Source organism: Poecilia formosa, unplaced genomic scaffold (genome assembly GCF_000485575.1).
Source record: "Poecilia formosa unplaced genomic scaffold, Poecilia_formosa-5.1.2 Scaffold7, whole genome shotgun sequence".
Classification (NCBI taxonomy): Eukaryota; Metazoa; Chordata; class Actinopteri; order Cyprinodontiformes; family Poeciliidae; genus Poecilia; species Poecilia formosa.
In genome coordinates this window covers 3,515,258-3,541,042 of record NW_006799946.1, presented here as the reverse complement: position 1 = coordinate 3,541,042, position 25,785 = coordinate 3,515,258, and the positions used below count along the sequence as shown (strand labels likewise).

The window sequence follows — 25,785 nt, the reverse complement described above, 5'->3', positions numbered from 1 at the left end:
CTTCATCTGGGTCCCCACGTTCTATCTCACCACCACCAACCACTCCACCTGACAGCAGTGGTGGTTAATCTGGTCTAAAAACCTGAATTGCATTTGGTTCTCAAACTTGCAATCACAAAAATGCCTTATATTTAATGCTGCATATAACTTTATTAAAACAAGTGTTTTAACAACAGATGTTCTAAAATCCATCAATCATTTATACCTGCATATTCGTGCAGGGCTGCAGGGGGACAGACTTCTCTCTCCAGTGGTCACTGGGCTGCATCCTGGACTGGTTGCCAGACCACCAAAGGGTAATACAGAAACACCATGCACACACAGTCATGCCAAAATGCAGTTAAAAAAAACGGACTAAATGCTCCGAGTGTGGGAAAAAGCCAGAGTACCTGGAGAGAACCCACACATGTGGAGGGAAAACATGCCAAGATCTCAGGCAGGGATTCAAACCCAGAACCTTTGCTGCAAAGCAACAGTGCTAACCACCGACTGCGCAGCCCACACACATCAGTACAACACTGTATACGTGTTGCAGAACTGTTTACATTTCCTTTTGTTATATTGTTTGTGTGATTTTTGCCAGATGTCGGATATCTCCATTTCAGGGGTGAAGGACAGCGAAGTCATCTCACCCTTTGTACAACTGTTAAAGGAGACCCGTTTATAGATTTGCCACATCATTACTGACTCAACAGGGCATTTTAAATTTTGGCAAGACTGTTGATGGATAAATTTAGCAAATCTCTTTTTAATGTACTTTTTTTTTTACAGTAAAGGGAATAGACTAAGTATTCATCTGGAATAAATTTATCTGGTTTCTGAGCCAGTAAAATCTCCTATGTTTGTGTTAGAACGGAAAATGAATATCATGCAGGGAAACGACATACCCAGGGTATTTTAGACAATCGATAAATGTTGTGTGTGTGCGCGCGTGTTCGATCGTGATCAGCACAGCTGAACAAACATCCCACGGTTTATCCCAGTCACCATTTTTAAACTCTGTAAATAAAAATTAAACTTGCTATAACTTATCAACTTTCCTTTACCTATTCTTTAGAACTTTGGCATCATAATGTCCTGACTGAGCTCCAGGGAACATAGAGGGCAAACAACCTCAAGCATACTGAGAAATATTTAATAGTCGCAGTAAAAACCCATTACCTTGACATTAAGGAGACCACAATCTGTACACTGGTTGCACTTGTTCAAAACTCATCCGCTCAGGTGCAAATACAAAGTAAACTATGTTTACCTTGCTTGAATATGTTTTTATCAAACCTGGATCCACCTACATTCCAGCCGACAGAAAAATTCATAATCGTGTACGAAGAAATTTTAACAAAAGAGAAAGATGATGCTGCTGGGGTTTTAGAAAGGAAAACAGGAAATCCTTTGAAAAGACCAACAAAAACAATGGAATTATATTGGCAAGTTGGCAGAGCCTATTCTACGAGCAACAGTGCTAAAAATTTGAATAAAGCAATGATTAAAATTAGGAGACGAGTCACACTGTTGCAAAGGGAGTCATGCTGAACACACTGGAAGTTCCCTGTGCTTAATTTTCTTGCTCCAATTCTCACCACCAGGTGTGAAATGATCTGCACTTGGAAGAAGTTTACAAGAAATCCTAGTTATCTTAGTACTACAGTGAAATAAAAACACTTCCACCGCCACTGCAAAAATAAAGCGACTTAAGCAGTTTTTAAAAATGCCGTAATTAAGGGTTGTATACCTCTTACGCATTCTGTTCAAGACCAATCCAACTGGGAGACAAGTAAAAACAAAACTTTCAAGGCTAAAAACAAAATGTGAAAATACAGAGTCTGACGGCAGTGCATGAAGTCAGAGAAACGCAGAAACGATGCATGCCTGAAGTAAATAAATTCAGAGCAGGAGCATAAATATTGCAAAGGGTGATGGCTGAATGGGGAGCAGCTGGGCCAATTAACTGATGAAATACAGCTGAGAGCAGCAAGAGACTGGCTGAACAATCATTCATCTGTCATCATGTCCATCCATCCATCCATCCACTTGGCCAATTTTGGGAACGTTTGCACTCATTCTTTAAGTTTTGGACAAATAAATCAATGGAGAACTCCTTAGATTTGATCCAACATATTGGAATTAAAATGTGTAGAAGGACACACTTTAACTTTTCCTCGTATTCATCAGTGAATCAGGGTTATGTATTTTACTTCTGCACTGATGGAAAGCATAAATACAATGTTCTTAAGAATTTGTCTAACCACTAAACTTTTTTTTTTTTTTTTAAACAACCCACCGAAGAACTACTTTTCAAGATGTGGGCTACGGTTTCAGCGCGTAACGGTTTCAGCATGCTTCCACGTGGGGGAGACATGCACCTTCCACCTCACACTCTTGAAATTAGAGCAAAATAAAACTGAAGAAACGTCTGAATATGTCCTTATTAGAAAAGTGTTGCTCAAACCTGGAACACTTTCTCTGAAACGGTCAGGAATTCAAGCACAGGGAGGAAAAACGACAGCCTTAAGAGAGAGTGGGAGTGGAGAGAAGAGGAGAGACCTCACACTGAAGCTCCCAGCTGTTTATCTCCTCTTGCAACCATGGATTCATCACCACAAGATTTACTCTGAGGGCCTGAAGACGACGCAGGCTAGAGAAGGGAGATAGACAGAGGAGGGAGAAAAGTGGGAACCCCTGGGTGAAGTGAGGAGAAAGCAGCTGTGAGGAGGAGGAGAACAAACGGCAAGGAAAAGGTAGGGGACAGCAGGAGCGAGCGCGTCTGTTTTTCCACGCAACGCAGGAAGACAAACGGAAAAAGAAGGAGAGGGGCGATAAAAGCAAGGGACGGAGGGAGAAGAGCTGTCCTGACATGGGGCTTTGTGCTGTTCTTCTCATCTGTCTATCCCAGGCTGAGCTCGGGAGAGTCTGGGCCCAAGAGTGCAAAGGTAAGCCAAATAACTTAATATTTTTAACTGACTTCCTGCGAAAACAGACAGTTCACTGCTGCTTTAAAAATCTCTGGAAGCAGAAATAATAATAATTAAAAAAAAACCTGATTTCAAACTGCCACAACCTCAGAAATCAGGGCTATTTTAAAACGCCCTTTGGGACTTTTTGTTGATTTGCATATATGAGAATTTGCCAAGTGTTAAAGGTCCCATATATTTGCTTCAAATTGCCAAGATAAGCAGTGTGTGAGGCCTATGCTTAACGTCAGGGTTTTGCTCCAGAAACAGAAAAAAAAAGTTTTGTGCTGAGTGAAACATTATCTGAGGTTAACCAGTAATTTTAGGAATTGAGGTTCACTGCAAAGGAAGGAAGCTTTGCAGGAGCAGCAGCCGAGCTGATCATTATTATATCTGCAGAGTATATTTCCGTTTTGTTTTCCTGAATTTCATAGTAAAATGCTCACCTGTTCTGTGCATTATGCTTCATACTCCTCTCTCATCCTGTCAGCGAGTGTCAGTGAGTGTGTACATGTGCATGCATGTGTTTCTGTTCTCCTTAGAGGTACATTATTTTTAGCCAGCCCCCGTTCCTCCGCTGCTGTTCCTACGCCGACAATCAGCGGTGCTCCAGTTTTTCTGGCCTCTCCTGTGGTCCCAGTTTCTCTGATCAAGGGCCCAGCTCTGCAGAGGACGACCCAATGCACAGAGAACCACAGAGACGACCCCTCCGCATTTACAGAACCTCGGAAAAGTTCGTAACTCTTAAAGTAGCTCACTGGGATTTGATGTGGCGGGACGAACACAAAGAAGTGTGCAGTTCTGATAAAGAAAGATGATACGTAGTTTTCAACATGTTTTACAAATAAAAATCTCAGCAGTGTGGCATGCATTTATTTCCATTCACCTGTTTGTTGATACTTTGTAGAACAACCTTTTGCTGGAGTTCCAGGTGGAAGTCATCTGAGGTATGTCTCTGTCAGGTATGCATATTTTGAGACTAAAATCTGACGATGTGCATCTTTGAAGAGCGGCTTTCAAGTAGAACCAGAAGTTCCAAACTAGATATAAACTAGATATAAACTGGACTTTCACTTGATCATTTTAACACTTGAACATACTTTGATTGTCAGCTCTGGCTGTTGCTATTCTGCCTTAAGTCTCAAGTATTTTGCCACCTCCAACATGATTTCCCCCAGGATTTTTCTGCATTTAGCTCCATCCGTCTTTTTCATCAGCTCTGATCGGCTCCCTGAAGGTGTTAGATAAAAGCATCCCATCAGCATAATAAAATCATTCACCATGAGTCTCCAAAGGGATTTTATAAGTTGATTCAGAGAGCTGTTGTCCACATCAGGTGTGAATGATGACTCTCAAATTTCATAACTAGTGTATTAAGATTAAACTGCACCTCTTATGGCTTTACATCAACACTGATTTTCTTCAAGAACTCCAGATTTTGAGGATTGCACAACTATTGGGGAGTGCATGACTAATAGCTGTCCTGTTAGCAGATTTTCCCACCACAGTTGGGGATTTCTCCAGCTCCTTCAGAGTTACCATGTGCCTCTTGGCTGCTTTTCAGATGAATGTTCTTCTGGTCTTGGCAGAAATTTGCAGCGGTGCCATGTTGCTTCTGATTTTCGGATAACGGATTGAACAGTGCTATGGGAGATGTTCAGACCTTGGAATCATACCTTACCGCTGAATCCTGCTTTCGACAAACCTGTCTGCTGTGTTCCTTGGTCTTCTTGATGCCGTTGGTTCACTTATGTTCTCTAGCAAACCTCTGAGGCCTTCACAGATCAGCTGTATTCATTCCGAGATTAGTTTATACACAGGCAGACTACTGGGTGACTTCTGAAGGCAGCTGGTTGCTCTTGATTTTTTGTTTATTTATTTATTTTTTTTATGGGTATCAGATCAAATGACATTGAATACGTAAACCCCACTTTTGAGATTTTGTATTTGTAAAACATTTCGAAAATCATGGATATTTTGTTTGTGTCTTAGTTTGATTTAAATATAGTAGTGTCTGCTAACGACATTGCTAATAACAGGTAATCAGCTGAAATCCCAATACTCAGTAGTTGATTTCTGACCCCTTACAGACGACTGCAGTTTAAAATCATTTAATTCTCCAGCTGGGTTACAGGAAAGCGATAGCAGAACCGGACTGAACCATTAAGACGGGCTGCACATCTGCAATCGATCAGCAGTAAAAAAAAAAAATTAAAAAAAAATGCAACAGTGAAAGGTCCACCAGAGGGCAACTTCTGTGTGCACCAGTTCAGGCAGATTGTCTCGTTTTACTGACACAGGTAGGCACTTCTGATCATTGTGATTCAGCTGAAACCATCTGATTCTGCAATCATGCTCGGTTTTTCAAGAATGTTCCATCATGCCCCCTAGCAAGTCCCCTGCCTACACATGCAAGTCATGTGTATTCGAGCTGATATCTTGTTTGCGAGTTAAAATCCGAACTTTATTTGAAAAAGCTGTTGGAATCGCAAGAGGACGGAAAATGTAGTGCTGCACTGCTTCCAGCCAACTGCTAACATGTGCGCCGCAGTATGCTGTAGTAGTCTCATAGCAATAATAGTTTATTACAGTAAGCACATACTTTTAGCGTGTTGCTATTTGCACATCAGCAATAATCGTTACGAGCCTCCAGGGCTGCCAGGAGTGCCATCTGAGTTGCAGGCATTTGGCCTCACACCAAAGTGTGACACACATCGGAGAAAAGAAACAAAGCAACAGGCTAAAGTTTATGCCATCACTGGAGGTCTTTCTTTCCAAATTAGCCTAAGTGTATCACTCTCTATTGATAATCTGTCGGGACTTTTAGGTTAGAAAGACACTAAATATAAAAACAGTCTTGTCTTGTCCTAAACTAAAGAGCAGCAATTCAAGTAAATTGCTCCTTTCTACTGTTACACAAATGTGCAGCTGGCCACCTTGATTTATCTGCCAGTAATAAAATACTAGTTTTCCACCTTGTGCTTATGCAATCAAGGCCTCGGTGGTTTGGCAGGTAGGATTGCGATTGCTTCCAGTGCCTTCCACCTTTATGGGCACTCCTGGTAAGGATGTGTAAGGAAAAAAAAGAAAAAAAACAAATTTTTATGACTGCAATCTCAAAGTGCATAATTTACAAAAATCCAAATGTGAGTGTATTCATTCATTCTTAGGATTATTAAAGTGTCACTTGTTATTTCATGGGAGTTATTAAACAACATTGACCAATGAGTTGTCGGGAAAAGGTGAACCTCTCCTTTGAGGTCAATGTTTAGTCACTGCCTGCATAGTTTGTGTGTATTGTTTTTCATAAGTGACAACAGGATGAATTTTGAGATGAATAGATTGGCTGGGGCCTCGTTTGCCCCAATGCTATTCTGATCTATTTACCTCTTAATTTATCGGCCTGTCAAACTCTCACCAATGGTTATGTGTACTGTTTTAAATTTCAAAACGGTGATAAGTGTTGAAATCAGATCGGAGCTTACAGTGTAGGAGGGATCCATTTGGCACCATGTGCTCAGAAGCAGCAGTATCCACAACACACAATCACAAACACGAGCAGCTGGAATGATAAGGAACCAAAAAAGAAAAGATGATGGGAAAATGACGTCCACAAACGTGTAAATCAATCACACTCAGAGTTTGGAAGCCATCTGATTTGAATGATGAACTGTAATGCCCTGAACTGTTTTCTATTCTGATTTGGACATGATCGTCATCTTTTTTTTTTTTTTTTTTTAATACCAAGGATGGGATTTCCAATGTGTAAATGGGTGCAGAGCAGTAATAGATCAGAATGTGCCGTTTTAAAATAACTACAAATTTAAACCACAGGTATTAAAAGTCATCAAATAAATGGCATTTTGATAACTGCCGTTTACTTTCAGATTTGGCAGCTGTTTTAATCCCTAAAGCAGAACTGAAGTCATTTTTTTCCTGTGAAATTTCAGGATTATGTTTAAGTAGAGACAATCAAAAGAATATGTCAGAGAAGCTTTGTAATGTTTTCAGCATAAAACTCTACTAGTGTCAGGCTTATCTTTTTGGAGTCTTATGTGGAAAAGTGTGACAATGATGAGGATGATGATTGCACAGACTATCTGTCTCATAGCATACTGTCACAACATGATGACAGTTTTTGCAAATCTGCAAAAAAAAAAAAAACAGTCCTTATAAAAGTTACATACCGACTGCTGACTCCTTTAGCAATTGCTGCACATTAGTGGTTAATATCTTAACGACAGAGCACATCTGATAAAGTGTGTTTGATGGACAATCATTGCAACATTAGATATTTTTAATGTAACTAAATACAGTTTTCATCCTAATTTAATTAATACCAATTAAATAGTAGTAGTAATAGCTTTATAACCATTAAAAGCAGTAACCCTTTCACATGGGATAGTTTAAAGTAGGGAGACAAAAACCTATGTTGCCCTTATCAAAGCCATCAAAATCTTTATCGATCTTATTGTTTTGATCATTACCCATGTCTCATAACCAACTTTATAGACACTAATAAAACAGGAGTGTTGTGTTCTGCAATGGCAGACTTGTAGGCAACTCATTGCTATGTGACTCCTAATAGTAAAAGTTACCGAAAGAAGATTTGGGATTGTGTTTATATCTTTCGATTGACTAATATCTCCACTTGAAAATGTGAACAGTGTGAAATGGCCTTTTTGTCTCCGGAGCAAAAATACAGGCCCTTTTGTTTTCTTTTGATAGTTCTGCAGATAATTCCCTTTTCCCTTCCAAGTGCATTCCTTTATTCCCTGTTCTCTCACTTAAATGTGTTGTGAATTGACTGATAAAAGATTACTTTCAGAAGGGATACGTTCGGATAAAGGACCTTGTCCACTTGACCAGACTGAAAGGCCATCAGCTTTAGTGTTGGTTTAGGAGCCTACAAATCCAGTTTTTGTTTAGTCTTCACCAGCCGGGGTCTGGTTTTCACATCCTGCTTTCAAGTTAAACTCACTAGCCAGTTTCTTAGGTACATCTTGCACTCACCAGATTGGAGCTGTTTGCCTTCAAAAATTGCCTTAATTCTTTGGATTCAATAAGGTGTCAGCAGAAATATATCTTCAGAGATTTTGCTCCACACTCACACGATGGCATCACAGAGTCGCTGCAGTTTTCTTTAGCCATCCAGTGCCACTGCCTTGTAGCATTTGGATGCTCCAACACATCTGAATCAAATGAATGGTTTGCAAAACTTGCTGACATCTGACATCCTCAATTATGTAATTTAGCTTTATGATTTAGGTGTGTTGGAGCAGGAATGCATCCAGAAGTTACAGGACAGTGACGCTGAAGGACAGAAGTTGCAAACCTGCACTATAAACCCACAAGACGGCTGTGTGTCAAAGTTTTAGGTGATCACTAGATTTTGAAATACTTCAGTTTTTCTGGCACCAACAAACATGCCATGCTGAAAGTCACTTAAAACGGCTTTCTTCCAGTTCTAATGCTCAGTTTGAGCTTTCGCAAGTCATCTTCACCCCTTCTAGATTCCTAAATGCATTTGTGTTTGCAGACAAATAAACGGGAGTACTTAATAAAGCGGACAGTGATTGTCGGGCCTGTAAAGTTGATCAGATGTTTATTAAAATGAACATTTTGAAAAAAGAAACATTAAACAGAGATTTAAAAAAAAACAACAAAAAAAACAAACAAAAAACGCCAGAGCAGAAGGTCTGGAGTGAATAACCAGAATCTGTACATTTATAGCTGCCGTATATGGCTGAACATGCCGTGTCCCACTTTGATGCGAGTCCCAACACCCACCAGATTTGCAAGTCGGTTGCTGCATTGCAGACACATTTGAGGAGGCCGATAAAATGGACACCGCTGCCACGCAGGTGACTCAAAATAGCTAATGCACATTTGTAATCACACCATATGAGCCTGCAGGATTAGAGCTTTGATTCCCAGTTAGGTCAGCACTCCTGGCACACAGAGATATGTTGGAAATAAAAAAAAAGGAAAAATCTGGCATTGTGCAGCTGTAAAAGCATATATCTTAACCACATTGCCAGTTATTATGAGTGCTCTGAATTTAGAGAGAAAAAAAATAATAATGCGTTTAGTAGAAGCAACATCACAGAGTGCATATTTACAGTGCAGATATTTGCAACTTACCAGCAGAATTGTTCCATCTGTCATTTGAATTATTAGGCTTCCAGGACTTGATTCCACTGCACCAGGATGTTTTTATATTTTTGACAGTTTGCACATTCTCCATGCAGCGTCCATATGCACATGTGTCTGCCAGACCTCGAGCTACTAAACTCTTATCAAGTCAAGTCAAAGCAGGGCTCGCTCTTGGTCTTTCCGTAGATGTGTTTTTGATAGAAGCCACCCCAAGCAGTAAGATGGATTTGGGTATATTTCAAAGCAAAAATGAAGTTCGGTCCCCACAAAGTTTAGAAAACCAACTTAAAGTGACCCATAAAATGAAAGCATTACTACGTGAGGGGCATTAGAATATAGTCAAAAGGAGTTCTTTGAAAGAAAGCGGCACCTATCCTGCAAGAAGTAATTTATTGTGCCTGATCTACCACTTCTAGTGTCCGTTCTTCTTAAAAGTCCACTTCATCTTTTTTTTTTCTGTGTTGTTTGACATCTTCAAAGTTCTTCAGTGACGGTGAAGTGTGTCAATCTGACCCAATTAGGAAGCCTCATGCTCTCAAGCTGGGGGAAAAAAAAGTTCCGCTGTATCGTGATCATACAAGACTCCTCATTAAAGTCTTCTCCCCTGAGTCTATGACAGCCTCTCTACATTTCATTTTCTTGTCCCATTTTGTCTCTTGGAGAGCCCTCGTTATATTAATTTACTGGTTTATTTTATTTTACTTTATTTTTGAGTGTCCCTTTGTTCCTTTTAGATGTGGAAATTAAGTGGCAGGAACATGGGGGTTGAACAAAGAGTCATGCTGTAGTATTATTTTCAGATAACAGTCTTTTTTTTCTTAACAATCCTTCCAAATAGGACATGCTTGTTCAATCTGTTTTCAGTTGTCACCTGTGAATTATCTTTCATATTTTAGAATTTTTAATTTTAATCTGAATCTGATCTGAATCAAGTGCGATACATATATTTGTTCTACATAGGACAGATGCTATTTTCGTGAATAAAAAAAATACCTTCATAGCTGGGCAACAATCAACCTGGCCTGGAATTGGGAGAATGCAGGGTTTTGTCTCCAGGCCAGGAACTGGGTGAAAAGGCAACAAAAGTCCATCTTCACAACACCTGCAAGAAGAAGAGTGGAAGAAGAGAGATTGGATAGTGTGAGCCGAGTGGCAAGTTAGGGCACAACCGCAGGCATGCTGAATCTGAGCTTCGTAATACCATGCGTTTAGACATGGTATCCGAATATGATGTAAAAAGGTAGTCCAGTCCTTTGACTCAGGTGTTTTGGAGCAAGGATGCATCTAAAAGTTGCAGGACAGTAGCTCTTGACTTGGAAACCCTTTCTGGGTTGTTGGAAAAGAGGTGTTGACTGATTGTTGAAACCTCACATCCAGGAGAAGCAGTAAGGCTTTAGTCCTGGTCGTTAAACAAGGCATTTCCCAATGTTCATAAGACATAGATCGTGACTGAAAGAACAATATTCTGGACACCGGCGGCCAAAATAAGCTTCCTCCGTTTGATGGAGTGATATGGAGAGAATATCCATATTACTCTATTATGGATTCTCTGCATCGAAAGGTGTCAGATAAGATTGTTCCAGTATCTGATCAGCATGCCACCTGGGTGGCTTCCTTCTGGGGGATTTTTGAGTATGTTGAACTGGTGGACACCCCAGGGCTGGTCTGCAATATGCTGCTGGCACTACAATTCCCTTTAGAGGTGGAAATAACCTGAATTTATATTGGTTTTTATTTATTTTTCTTTTTTCCTGCCCTCTGTCAGTACAAAATATCTACAAATTACTTGAAGTTGATAACTGCTCTCTCAAAAGAAAGGATTCTCCTGCATGTCAGGCTACAATGTTGGCTTCAGTTTAAACTTCTATTTTTCCCCCTCCTTGTTGGAATCAGTCAAAGCATTGAGTGTTTGACTGTAGCTGCAGTTTGACTGTGCACTTTGCATTGCCCTTCATTTACCATATGTGTAACATTAGACTTGAGTGATGTTTTAGGGCTGCACAATATGCCGAGAGAAAACTCCCTAAAGATAAACCTACCAGAGTTTAAGTAAAGCAGGACGCATATCCTCTAAATTATGCTTTGGCAGACGCTTTGCTGTAGTGCAGTTAAACCCTCTCGTCTTCTGATTATGCAGCCACCAAGCCACTGCTTTACATTTCTCAAGATGACTTCTCCCTGAATAAATCATCACGTAAATCTTTTCTTTTTATTTCTCAATTTATGCCATGAAATTCAACATAAACTAAAAGGAGTTATAAGCATAATCGAGAGCCTTGAGCTATTATGCCATTTAAATTGTTTAGAAATTGGTTTATGCTCCTTTTCATATTGCTGGGCAACAGTTGAGTCCCTCAAGTCATTGCCAATGTTTTTTCCACCTTGGCACTGAACACACTTGAATACTCCAGAGCAGCAAACAGTTGAAACTCTTAAGTTTTATAAAAAGTGCTCACATTTGCTGTTGATCAAGTATTGGAGGCATTGAAATAGCAGTTGGATTTTACTTCCATTCTTCATTCCTATGGAAGCAGCAAGATTATTAGGTTCTATCACAGTTTTACCATTTGTTAGAGTATAATAGAGTAGAAACCTGATAAACACCAAACAATTTATTGCATGTACTAATAGGTAAAGCCGCAAGAGTAGGGTTGGACCTGGAAAAAACAAGTTTCCTTTTGGAGCAAACCTTGTATGTCTCTTTTTGTTTGTTTGTTTTATTTTTACATTAATATTCTTCAAGAGAGACAACAAAGCTGTGGCTTTTCACAAACATGCAATCTTGCTAAGACTGGAAAGACCAAAGTCCAGAGTATCACCAAATAATATAGTAAACACATTTTAAGTGGTATACACAGGCCTACCCCAGGGGGTCTCCGCCTCCAGCTCTCTAGAGCCTCCGTACAGCAACTTTGAGAGGCATCTCAGCTCCACCACTTCTAAACCAAATGGCTGGATTACTTTCACAGCATGTCATCTAGTTTTACAGAGGCCTGGTAATTATCAAACAATTACCTTCGGGTGTGTTGGAAAAGCCATGTCTCTACAAGTTTCAGGATAGAAGCTCTCAGGGATCAGAGTTGGGTACCCTAACCACAGGAGATTGAACTTTAGACTCATTCTTGTCATAACAACCATAACGCACCTCTCTCTCTCAAAATTCATTCAGCTAATTTATCAATAAACAAGCGACACAAAAAAGTGAGTAAACTGAATGTAATCCCTCAGCTTTTCAGTGAACACTGGAGAGATATTCACCCAGTTGGACAAGTGGTTGAATCTACTAATCTTAAACGATGAGTCATGGATCTGCTTGAAATAAATCTAGGCATCCAGCTAAAATCTGTTGAGCAGATGTCATGAAAACACAAACTATTGTTGGTGGTCAGCAAAAAAAATTGAATCCAAACACAGACAAAATACTTTTTAGAATGTGTTTGGTGCATAAAAAGCCTTGTTTCGATAAAACTACACACAATGAATATCTGAGGCTTGAACGAGGTCAATACTACGCTGTTAGGTAAGATGTTAATGTTAATAATGAATCATGACCCATTCTGCTTGACAGATGGAAAGATATGTCACTGCGTTTCTTTTTTTTTTTTAGGTTTTTGCTCCATTTGAGCAATTCGTTGCTGGAAGATCTCTAAACGTAGATTTTATTTTTCCTGGGAAAGTTGGCCCATAAGTGATCCATATCATGGCAACTAATAAAGCGCAGATGTGAGCGCAGGATGTGAAAGCCAAACTTGTTTAACGTGAATCATCCTGTGTTGATGCAGTTCGGTCACTGTAACTCACGTCCTGTTCTAGATGCATACAGAGGGACTGCTCTGAGGACGGATGGAGACACAGCCAGTTTTCAACGGACCAGGGGAGACCGGCAGAACCAACAGAAACACAGAGAAGCCCGCAACGCACAGGCTGAAGGAGGAGGAGTTGATATCAGTCCCCTTCCAGACAACATGACCCGTACAGTGGTGAGATGCTCCTGGCCCTGCATTTTTGAACATACGTTTTCTCCTAAATTGTCTAGAAATTGGGTGGATAATCTTTTTTAGGTTTTTCATTATGGGGACATTCCTCAGAAGGCTGAGAAAAACACTGCAGGAAATTACTAAAAAAAATACTGACCAGTGATCCACCAATCAGCTGGCCAGAGAAGTGAGAAGTTTTCTCAAGTCAGATCTGTCATCTGATCAGCAGGTCAAAAACTGAAAAGTCAACAAATGCATCAAATAACTTACATTATTTTCTGCCTTTGAATGCATCAATAAACATCATATAAGTCAGATAAAGATCAGGTCGCTTCAGAAAGAAATTAGTCCATTTTCTGTTTAAGCTCAATGCTGTATGGGTAGGAGATATCACTGTGCGTCACAAAAACAAAAAAGAAAAAACAAGATAATCTACAAACAACATCTATTAGTTTATTTAAAGAACACAATAGTAAAAGTGTGGTGTATTCAAACAATCTTCTGTTATGATAGTGCATTTTATTTCTATGACTATTGCAACAAATAAAGACAGGGTGAATTTAGAATCCCACATTAGCTCTGCTGCCAACTTATGGTTAAATATATAACTTTATGGAAACTTTACAAAAAAAGATTCACATTGCAACAGCTTAAATTGAAAATGCAATCACAGGTGTCACCTTGTGCAACATCTAATTGAAGCATAACTGAATGATAAATGGGGATTATACATATCAAGTACCCTCTTTACTTGGGAAGCTAAGACTTCAGTTAAGCTAATCTTGAAGCAGTTAACAGATGTCTGCTTCATTCAATCCGCGCATACCTGATGTGGTTTAATTTGTGTCTAATGTGCTAGACTCTTCTTTCACCCCAGTCGGCCTCAGTAAGATTCAATCCAAATAAAATACACTGTACGTTCCTCCCTTTCCTTTCATTTCAAATTGAAAACAGACAAACTCCTCAAGCTGCCAACTCGCACTGTTTGTTCTAAGCGTGGTCGTCCACGGGTATGTGCGGCCGTGCACATCCGTGGTCGTAAATGACTCACTCGGACAAGTTCACAAGAGCTCCTGCTGTTCTGTTGCTGTTTGTGATTCCAGAGACGTATTGGAGCTTAATTACCTCGAATCACCATTAGGCGTGGGGCTCCATAGGATTTTTTTTTTACTTATGTGATATTATGTTGTAAAAAATAGAAATGTTTTTTAAGTATTTATTGAAAAGCATAAATGAAAAAAGAAACATTTATTAAAAAAACAACTAATAAATATATATCCTACTGCTAACATATTATTTAAGATATGTAAATTATTAAGTAAACTGTTATTCCGAATACACAAACTTAGAAATTAAAAATCCAATACACATTTAGTAATATTAATTATTGGCTCTTCTGTTTTATAGTGTACTACAAGTATGACAAGCTTAAAATAGCTGCTTAATTAATTGGGCTATCTAGTCAAGCTACCAGTTGGCCTCCAGCTACTTAACAGAGATGCCACTCATCGTTTCAGAAAGCATTACCTTAATAATAGTGAGCAGTGGTAGTCATTTAGTTTTTACAACATATATTTCCAAGCAAACAAATTGCCTTCTTTCATCCAGCTGACTGTTTAGCAAAAGATGAGTGATGGTCAGTTATATTCCTGCATTCTCCGCTCAAAACGTCTAAGGACATTTTCTGGAATTTCTTTAGAAGTGGTACAAAACCCTAGAAACAGTCTGATGGGAAATTCTAGCGCTACTTCAAAAACTCAACTCTATAAAACCAGGGTTCTGCTGCTAACCAGCCCATACCACCACGAGTCCAAACCGGGGTAATCCGTCAGCTGTGCATGTTATTCATTTCCCTACCTAGAAAACACAAACACCACCCAGAAAAAAAAAAAAAAACAGGCCCGTGTCAGGCAGTGAAGATGAAAGCTAAAAGTGGGTCGCTTGCTGTATGTGGAGCAGCCAGAGAGGTTGGGAGAGCTCTGCATTTAACTGCTCCACTTTCTGAGCCAAGACTAAACCCCAGAACCATTGCTCTCTGTCACCTTGAAGTGCACCATACATTAATAATGCCATCAGTGCTGGAGATCTGTGTGGAGACATAAAGGTATGTTGACATAGCTATTCGTGTAAAGTGTAAACAGCTCCCCCATGTGGAAACGTATGCAGGGAATGATGAACCAGAAGGCTCTGGGAGGTTTTTCAGAAATGTCTTGTAGCTCAAAACAGGTTTAATGTTCAAAATGTTTAGCAGTTTTCAATACTAAGTCTCATATTCCATAAATATGAACAGAACCCCAGAGAAATGAGGACACACTTTTAAGCTAACAATAGGATCACTTGGCCAGATTATAAACTTTGACTTTCTTTGGCTTGTCCTCATGCTTTATAGGCTTAAACATCTGTTTTTCTGGCATGAATGTCTTGAAACTGAACAGTGATAATGAATACATTGTATTATTGCTGACAGGTCCTCTATTGTCCATAGAACAAACGTAGCCTTTAAGATAAAGTGTTAATAAGTAAGTCTGTTAAAAAAAAAGGCACAAGAAGTCACATTTGCAATTTACAACAAGAAATTAACATTTTTTCCCAACATTCAATGTTAGTGGAAAAAGACTAACATTGCACACTGTCCTGAATAGACCATCCCACGGTGGTAAAACACAGTGGTGGCAGCCTCACTCAAGTGGGGTGCTTTTCTCAAGCAGGGACACGAAAGCTAGTCATCATTACTGGGAGGATAATGAAGCTAAATACATGGTAAGACTGGAAGAAAACCAGTTAGGCTTTGCAAAAGATTTGAAACTTGGGTTCACCTTTCAGTAGAACAACAACCCTAAACATCCTGACAAGACAAACAATTAGAAATCATAACTAGTTTACAACGAAATTCATACATAAGTTAATTTCCTAAAATAATTCAGCCTAAACCTGCTTTAAGTAACTTCAAAGAAAGCAGCCTTTTTCCTTTAATTTTAAATGTTCTTTTTTTTTTCAGGAGGACTCTCAAAAATACTACATATGGGAGAGTTTTGGTCCAACAGACAGAAAAACTGAACTGTTGTGGGTTGACCTGAACAATCTGCATAAAAGTCAAGTCAGAATCCACGGCATCCTGTCCAACACACACCGACAGGCTGCGGTGAGATGACCAGATCCTCATGTAAATAATTTACTCCCATGAGTTCAAGCGGAACTGAGATATTTTTTTTTTCTTTTCCCCATTTTCACAGAGAGTGGCACTCTCCTTTGATTTCCCTTTCTATGGACACAACATCAGACAAATTATTGTAGCAACGGGGGGTAAGTGTGATGTTGCTTTAACGCCAAATGTCACCAGATGCACGGCCACACCTGTGATGAATGTTTGATTGGTGATTCATCCGACAACACTAAGTAGTAACACATTTCAGTGCTTAATGTGAGACTCGCTTCTTTCGATCCGTTCTCGTCATAAGGGTTCATTTTCATGGGCGAAATAACTCATCGGATGCTGACTGCAACACAGTACGTAGCGCCCCTTATGGCCAACTTTGACCCCAGCTTCTCTACAAACTCCACAGTGAGGTATATGGACAACGGTAGGTAGGAGTTTTTCAAGGAGACATATGATGCTCAAGAGCTTTTTCAGATCCTCCATTGGCTGGACTTGTTTTTTTTTTTTATTTGGCTCTGCTCAGGTACTCTGTTTGTGGTGCAGTGGGACAAGGTGCGATTAAAGGACAGAGAAAATGAAGGACCCTTTACTTTTCAGGCAGCCCTCCACAGTAATGGGAGTATTATTTTCAACTACAAAGAGGTAACTTCAAGACTTCAACTCGTTAGATTTCATTTTGCTAAGCTTCCGATATATTGAAGATAAAACACACCATTGCCGTTTCTTTGAAGGTCCCTGTACCAGTGGAGAAGATTAATTCCACAGAGCATCCAGTTAAAGTTGGATTGTCTGATGCTTTCATGGCAATCCTCCCTGCTTCTCAGCTCTCAGGTACTTTCCTAATCGTGAGCATTCATAAGCTTACTGTTTACATAAAAGCATACAGTGCCACTCTGCTTATCTTTTAAGGTTATTTTCTGGTACCGGGGTTTGTCAGGCAGACATCGAAACTGATTAAGAGGGTCACCAAACCAATAAAAGCAGCTACCTTAAACGAGCTCCAACATTAGCACTAGGGCTGCACAATAATATTGTTACATGTCGCTATTCACAAACGCTTTCCATCCAGTCTGACTGAGCTTGAGGTATTTTTCCGAATAAGAACAGGCAGAAACATCCGTCTTGAGATGTGCAAAGGTGACACCCTAGAAGACTTGAAGCTTTGATCAAGAAAGTATTTCTGCAGGAGGTTTAATGGCTACCTATTTGACATGAGAATTGTTATCATTCATCTTGCAGATGCAAAGCAGCGTACCATCTATGAGTATCATCGAGTTGAGATTGACACCACAAAGATAGTCAGTGGGTCTGCCTTTGAATTCAGCCCTCTGCCCAGTAAGAACTGTCTCAAATCTGACTGTGTGTAATGGCACAGCATCATTATTCTATGTTCTGACAGTGGACTCCTGTGTCTGATTCCCCTAGCTTGTCTACAGCACACATCCTGTGAACTCTGCCTCGCATCCAACTTGACAACTGGTTGTGGATGGTGCAACACACTCCAACGGTGCAATTAAAGCACGATGTATTGATATTTGTTGCCACAGAGATCCAATTTGTTCTAATTTGATTGTTTCTGAATTTCAGATGCTCCGATGGTATTGACCGGCACAGACAAGAGTGGCTGGATTACAACTGCCCTGAGGAGGTGAGATTCCCAAAGAGTCATTACATCGCAGAGGTGAGTAGGGTGTCTATCGGTTTATTTCACTCCTGTGTGTGTTAATACAGTCTAAAGGCAAATGTGAAGACTACAACCCTGTGCTGCCTGAGGCAACTATGAGCTCGTTCAACATCTTGTCCCCCGAACCAACAACTTCCTTTGCAGACCTTGAAGAGCAGCCAGTCACTAGAGGTGAGTCTCTGCAAATGTTGTGTGAATTTTACGTATATGAGGTGCAAAGTGTGGAGAAAGCTAAACCACTGCTCGAGACTGTTTTATTTTACACCTGATCTTCGTCTGGTCAGTCCAAAGTTTCCAACATTTAAAAGGGAAGTTTCTATGAAATCAATGGCTGGGGGGAGTCAGAATCTGACTACTGAGTAGCTGAGTACTGAAATACAAGTCAGTAAATCAGAGCATCATAAAAATTGACCAAGGTTGGTACTTCAGGTAAAAAAAAAAGTGAAACTCTTATGTAGATTAATTACAAACAGAAATACATTTCAATTGTTTGCACCCATATGTACATATCAGTAATGTTTGTGTCAATCTAATTTATTCCACAGACATATTTTTAGAAAAAAAAATTTGTTTTTACTTTGTTTTTTTTCCCCTCCATATTCTCAGATATAGAGCCCAGTTCTCCTAACCATAGGGGGATAACGGAAAACACAGCCATCATAGCAGGGGTGGTGGCTGCATTAGTTTTGCTGGTAACGCTAACATTACTGGCAGTTTACTACATCAACACACACCCCACAGTTGCTCCACCGTTCTACCTCATGCAGGTGAGAGAAAAGAAAAAAAAAATCCAACAGATTATTAAGAACAAAATCATTGTTTACTAATCATTAACGGCTATTGTCTTTTTTTTTTTTTTAGCGACGCACAAATAACTACTGGCCCTCCATGAAGTTTCGTAACCAGAGCTGTCACTCCACCTACGCTGAAGTCGAACTTGGCGTTCATGAGAAGGAAGGTTTCATTGAAGCAGAGCACTGCTGCTAAATGTCTGGAACTTTTTAAGGGACCGTGCCATCTTGAGCAATGTAATGGTACAAAATAAGGAATAAAAAAAAAATATATAAAAAAAAAAAGCAAAAAACAACAGACTTTCAGGCAGATTACTGACACGAGATGTCCTTACTCCAGTCGTTGTGGCTGGACAGTGTTTACTGTAACTGCTCCTGTAGCTCTTCCCAGCTTTCTTTTATCTGTTTTTGCTGTCTTGCCATCACACAGCCATGTGATCCAATGGTTGGGAGGTTTAACAAGATGAAGATGATCTTTTAGACCTATTGATAGAAGTGACCGTCAGGGAATGAATCGAACAAGCCTTTATACTGCAAACCAATGTACAGCTCATCTTAATCTATATGTTCTTCTGTCATCATCCATCTTATGGAGTGTTTTTGTTTGATGAAACTTCTACGCAAGATTTGACTGGTTCATACTGATGCTATGTGGACTTCTCTACAACAGATTTCTAGCTATTCAAGTGACAGTGAATTTATTGAACACCTGAGATTTTTGTTGACAACTATTGTATGGATGGATTTTAGAGTAACCAATGTATGAGAGTTTTCTCTAAAACTTTCTGTTTAAGTGTCTTCTAATAAAAGCTGCGGGACAATGTGGATCTTGATTGCATGTTTAATGAAAACCAGACAACACATTTATCATTCAGACATGTTGCAGCAATAAACCAACAGGTGAGTATTGAAGGTAAATGTGTTTCAAGATAAACAAACCTGTAGGATAAATGTGAGCCTTCGTGGAAATCTAAGCTTGGACAGCTAAAGGTTTACTTGTAACGCACATATAAAATCATCCATGCTAGTGTGAAATTCACACAACCTTGCCTTGGATATAATTTGACAGAGATAAATTACAAATCGGTAAAATTGCATCTACGTAATTGTTTGAGTAACAGGGAATAACAATATAACGTGATGTAAAACTCAAAAAAGCTGATTTTACATATTACCCCCTTTAATAGATTTTTAAAACGTTTTAAACATTTTTAAACGTCTTGTTTTTTTACTCATAAACAAGACGGATATGGCTCTATTTTGTTCCGCCACTAGATGGAGCCAAATAAGCACAATCTAAAAAGAATAGAAACAATGGTTGTAATGTATTTAACTAAAATATATATTCTTCATGATTACCGAGCAGTTTTTCATAGTCCTGCTTCTTTACTACAGCTGCTAAAAATTGGAAGCCATACTAAAAAAAAAACTACACATTTTTTAATTTGTTTTGCTTATAAAAAAATGCAGTTTTTCCTGTATTATTTGGATATCACAATTAGATATGAAACTACTTTAATGCTGCTTCCAGATGCGTTTCGAAATGGCAATAACGCATCTGATCGGAAAGCACACATTATTTGATTTTACAACAGAAATACACCTGGCATAAATATTTATTGGTATAAACAGCTAAAAAATAAATTGGACCCTTTGGAAAATGCTGCAATAAATTAAATATAAGTTGTTTATGTAGAAATAAGAACAAATGCTGTAATTGTATAACTAGTTAAGCGTTTCCAGAAGAAGATCTGGAATCATATATTTATAAAAACAGGGGGCACCCGGATTTGAACCGGGGACCTCTTGATCTGCAGTCAAATGCTCTACCACTGAGCTATACCCCCGCGCTCGTATTTCGATATCCCACATATTTAAGATACTATGACATCTCACTGTTTGACAATTCTTTTAATGTAGTGTAGTACTTCCCAAATATAAGTATTTCTTACGTAAATGTATATTTTACCTCGTGCTGAGCTTATAAATCACTTTGACTACATTACTGATAGACACGTTGCATCAGCGCTTTCTTCATATTGTGAGTGGCAACTTTGCCTCAAGACACTATACTGTCGAATATACACTCCAAATGAAGAAAAACACTGCATTTCACATTTAACTCATTTTGCTGATTACGTTTTACACACTACAATCATGCTAATTAGAGTATCTATAATTATTACCACTGAAACAAAAAATGTAAATCGTTCTACTTTAATGCTGCTTACCTTAATTAAGCTCTGTCAATACATCAAACAATATCTCTTTCATATAATTCAATTATAATAGTTAATCCGTGTTTATGTTGCATATTTCATCTTTTTTGCCCGCGTTTCACCAAAAATGCCACTTACAATATGGCGCTAACATGATGCGTTGGTGACGTTCGGCGGACTCAGTTGTTATTATGTTGTTTTCCAGCAGATAGAGCCATTTAGTCATTATAGAGGATTGGACTTTCAATACTACGACAGAACCTGTTTACCTTTCGATTACATATTTTAATATTACGTTCTAAGATGCTGCATCTGCGTACAAACTGTCTTTACTTACTGTAATAACTCAATAATAGTTAGCTATGATAAGTATCTCAAACACGTAATTGATTGAAAGTCGTTTACAAAATAAATTGTTTCAGTAACACTCTTAAAATTTATTTTTCTATAATTTCTTTAATATATTTATAATATTAGATTTTAATTTTAATATTTTTTTTTCATCTGGGATCTCCTTGCATCTTATCGTCACATTGTGTTGTGTGACGCCAGTGCAGCCAGATTTTTGTCATTTATGTGCATAAAATACGTACATAAAATATTCTTTAAAATACGGCGTATAATATGTATATTGGATATATATCATCCAGTACAAATTTCACTACTCTTTTAACTGCTTGAATGGAGATGATGCTGCATTCAGGTGCAGGGGGGGGGGAGGGGAACAATTCGAATTATTTGTTGTGATCGATCAATAAATTAGCCCACAGTAATCCGCAATATGAGTAATGCAACGTAATACAACATAGACATTAACTTCAAAGCCAACTAGCGTTTATATTTGATTATGAAAAATTAAATAATTGCAGAAAAAAATCCAATTAATAAGAACTCTGAAACTAGTGCTGGCATTAAGTTATGCTTTTAATGGCAATACAATTTTAATGACATCTTATAGTCCTGCTAGTTTTATATTCTCATAAAATGCGGTAAAATTCAATCTTACGAGGACAAGTGAACGCTCCAGGCAGATTTAACTCCTCCTTGACTTCGGGTGTAGTATATTACCAGAAATGTGTCCATGCAAAACGCAGGAACAGTAACTGTTTTTGCTGCCCATCAATAACTCATTAAAAGGTTTTTCATTATTATTTTTATTTTTTTTTTATCAGAGATTTTATTGTTGTTGAAGTGTGAAGAATCGCCTTGCTGCCATGAATCCACCGTGTGGGAGATGCAATAAGCCAGTTTATCCAACAGAAAAAATAAACTGCCTTGATAAGGTAAGATGGTACAAGTCTAACCTTATTCACGTATCACTATGTTGTTCGGAGGTGACATTTGTTGACCTAATTTTTTGTTGATATTCTTTATTTGATACTTTTATGCCAATCTCTGCATCTTGAATAAGTCAAATAACTCTTACATACGCCTTTACTGGAGGGATCACTTCTTCCTTTAGCTGTTTTTTGGACACATTCAGTTTTGTTTGTTATTTAAAATTTTAAAGCCAGAGAAATGTTCTTTTTCGGCATTTGAGTTTGATCCAGATGGCTTTCTATATTTGTCACAAACAAAGCAGTACAGCAACCATGCCCGGTTTCTCAAAAGCCTCTAAAAAATTTGTAAAGCGAAAGGGATCTTATAGCAGGTACAAAGAAAAAAAAAATTGCAACTGAAGAAAGTGTTTTAATTTCTAATGTGATGATGATGTTGAATGTGTTATTTTTCTAGAGCTTTGCAAACCTTTGTATTTTGTCGCCCCCCCCCTCCAGTACTGGCACAAAGGTTGTTTCAGCTGTGAAGTCTGCAAGATGGCCCTGAGTATGAACAACTACAAAGGCTTTGAGAAGAAACCCTACTGTACTATGTGAGTGCATTCATAGCGAACAATAAAAGTTGAAGACTATAAGCAATTCATTTAAGTTCTTGAATAATTTCACAATACTTAAATGGAGCAGAGACTGAATACTCAAGAGTTGAAAGCTTGAGTTGCTGTTCTTTTTCTTAGACTTCACTCACGTTCTCTTTTATTTATAGTTTACCAGAGAGAAAACTGATATTTTAGTAAAAACTTGGCACACAAGTGAACATCAGTTGAAGGAGGATGCATCTTTCAGGCCTTGTGTTGGTCTTTTACTGTTTTCCTTTTTATTAGTTGTTTTAGGAAAAAAAAAAAAACAGCCTCAATATAAAAAAAAAATTGTATCTTTGACTTCATAAGTAAGCACTAATTATTTGTTGGTCTATAAATTCCATTGAACAGTACTAATTCACCTTTTTTAAAATGAACCGGTTTCATATTTATAATAAACTTTATACGTATTTATAATAAACTTTATACGAAGAATGAATTATCCTAGTCAGAAAGCTATCTAATCACAAATGCGAATAATGACGTTTATTATAAGGATTTGAACTGGGGAAATTTGTAAAGGCTTCAATTAACAATTACAAGATTAGAAACTACGTTTATTTGATGAATAACATTTATTTGTGTCTCTGGTCTCTCTCTTCAGTTTAAAGAAAGGGGCTGATAGCTTCCTTTTCAGCTAACCTAACATTATTCAAGGATTTAAAAGTTTGGAAGAAGAAAAACAAATGGAATTTAAAGGAGGACAACCAGAAGTTCTGTAAATGTCAATGCAATTCCTATTTCTCGGCATGACAGCTGTTCTAATGGTTCTGCCCACTGGATGTTCATGTGATTTCTCACGTTGGATTCAGAACAAATTATTCAAACTGGTGTTATCTTGCCTTGGTCAAAGACAAGTCACGCAGGAATATTACACGGCGTACCAAAAGTCTTTAGAATCAAGCCGGTCTGAGCTGATCAGGCCCAGTTGTGATTTTTCGGGCAGATGTTCTGAATCTTTCTTAGACTGCCATCATTCACACACCTACAGTTGTGACGTATCACGACTTAATATTGATCATTTTAGAAGATTTTCCGAACTCCTAAACAAGAATAGCATGTTGGAAGACTCTGTGGGATAACAGATTAATTTGACCTATCTTAAGTCATGATGAAGGTGTTTCGAAAAGCTTTGGTTGGAAATATCTGTGTGTGTACAAACACAGATATTATGTGTTTGTATGCACTTCAATATAGATAAGCCCCCCAACACCCCCCCAAAAAAAACAAGGTTATGTATTTCTTCATTACTTACTTACTTCATTTATTCAACTTCTTTAATGCTTTTTATTTTATGTACACACTTATTAGGCATTATCCCAAAACCTCCTTCACCATTGTGACCGACACCCCTGAGAATCTACGTCTGAAACAACAGAGCCTGCTCAACAGCCAGGTGAGATCAGGCCTCTTTCTCTGCCTTCTCGCGTTTCTCCTGCCGACAGAGGAGCCGTACATTTTCTCATCTCATGTCATCGGCGAGGCTTTGGTGTAACTTTCTTTTTTTAATCGTCTCACTCGTTCAGCTCCATGTTTGCTCCGGCAGGTAAATCAGACTTAACTTTCAGTTCATCAGTGTGCTCTGTTATTGGATTATTTGCGGAGTAGAAGCTTTGACTTGTCTTCTTTTACAGCCGTTGACAAAATCCCAGATGTTTGCGTCTCAGCTGCTGCTAACATTGACAGATTTTCTTCCAAAAAAAAAAAAAAGTTTATGTCAGTGAACTGCTCTTTAGACGAGAGTTCCTCTGTACCTTCTCTGTTCTTAAGCTCTGATCTAATCACACTGTTCCTGCCAGCTAATTAAGCTGAGCTCAGGGATAAGTCCTCCAAGTCACGCAAATTCAAAAAGATTCCCTTGCAGCGTAACTTTGGAGACTCTCCCCTGTCTCGCAACATGATTAAAAATGCTATGTCCATTTAAGGTTGTGGTTTCATAAGACTGAAAACCACTTGTGCTTCTCAGTCACAATCTTTAACTTGACACAGAGGATAGTTGGATGAAAACCCATACAGTGATCAGGCAGTGTAACGTTATGCCTAACGATGACTTGTTCTGCCCTTTGCTTCCTAAATAGACCTGACCGAACCTTTAATATTGATTATAACGCTATAAAACTCGCTTTCATCAACATAAAAGCCTAACATGAACTGATGCAGCGGTGGAAGTGGCTATTCTGAAGGTTCATCTGAGGGTACTGTATTGACTATCAAATGGATAAATGAGTTGGCAGTACAGGCGCACAGCTGGTCCCAGTTCACCATGGTGTGGCACTCTGCTGGTCCTGAACACAAGGGGAACCAAACAGCTGTGGGATCCTCTCCAGCAGCTGTCCGATTGGCAACGCGTGTTGACGTCTGAGACAAACCGGGCTTAAAGGGCGAAGGATGGGAGAAAACTCGAGTAGGGTAGGGTACGCAGGTAGGGTAGAGAAGGTATCTCAGATTCTCCCACCATATCCATTTGCTACGCTCTTTCCTTTGTCAGACAATGGATTGAACAGAGCTCTGTGAGACGTTGAAAGCCATAGACTTTGTTTCATAAGCTAACTCTAAGATCAGATTACACACAAGTAGACTCTGTTTACACATTAGGAGACTCTTGTAGTGAATTTTATTTAACGGCACCAGAGTAAAAGGGACTGAAGACAAATGAACACCACAGGTTTCCGTTTTCTGTTGGTGAAACATTCTAAAAAAAAAAAAAAATGCATCCTCATCATTTTCACTAAAATGTGTTTCATTATGATTTTATGTGTTATTTGTCAAGTTGTAGCCTGAAAAATATAGGGGAAAAAAATCTCAAGGGATGTGAGGTGAACACTTTTCATTTTATTCAATTCCATCCATTTTCTTTACACCCTTGTCCCTTCAGCGGGGTCGGGAGGGGTGCTGGTCCCTATCTCCAGCTAACGTTCCGGGCGAGAGGCGGGTT

The 25,785-nt window shown here is 38.8% G+C and overlaps 2 protein-coding genes and 1 non-coding gene across 3 annotated transcripts in view; 2 read left to right on the top strand and 1 right to left on the bottom strand.

Annotated features, from left to right (window-relative positions):
* Nucleotides 1-2,338: 2,338 nt before the first annotated feature.
* plxdc1 (plexin domain containing 1) lies at nucleotides 2,339-19,541 on the top strand. The gene is made up of 13 exons (XM_007571946.2): nucleotides 2,339-2,930; nucleotides 12,921-13,087; nucleotides 16,083-16,226; nucleotides 16,318-16,387; nucleotides 16,543-16,665; nucleotides 16,765-16,883; nucleotides 16,973-17,072; nucleotides 17,481-17,576; nucleotides 17,667-17,748; nucleotides 17,829-17,889; nucleotides 17,973-18,096; nucleotides 18,532-18,692; nucleotides 18,787-19,541. The coding sequence occupies exons 1-13, from the start codon at nucleotides 2,855-2,857 to the stop codon at nucleotides 18,910-18,912; spliced, it is 1,449 nt and encodes a 482-aa protein (XP_007572008.1). The 5' UTR covers nucleotides 2,339-2,854; the 3' UTR covers nucleotides 18,913-19,541.
* A 950-nt stretch (nucleotides 19,542-20,491) lies between these two features.
* trnac-gca (transfer RNA cysteine (anticodon GCA)) lies at nucleotides 20,492-20,563 on the bottom strand. Its single transcript has one exon. It is a non-coding gene; the product is annotated as a tRNA-Cys (tRNA).
* Nucleotides 20,564-21,992: 1,429 nt separating this feature from the next.
* The window catches only part of LOC103151717 (LIM and SH3 domain protein 1-like), an 8,602-nt gene continuing 4,809 nt past the window's right edge, over nucleotides 21,993-25,785 (top strand). The window contains exons 1-3 of the mRNA XM_007571912.2: nucleotides 21,993-22,218; nucleotides 22,711-22,805; nucleotides 24,162-24,246. Coding sequence (XP_007571974.1) covers nucleotides 22,150-22,218; nucleotides 22,711-22,805; nucleotides 24,162-24,246 — 249 coding nt within the window. The 5' untranslated portion in view covers nucleotides 21,993-22,149. The remainder of the gene's footprint in view (nucleotides 22,219-22,710; nucleotides 22,806-24,161; nucleotides 24,247-25,785) is intronic.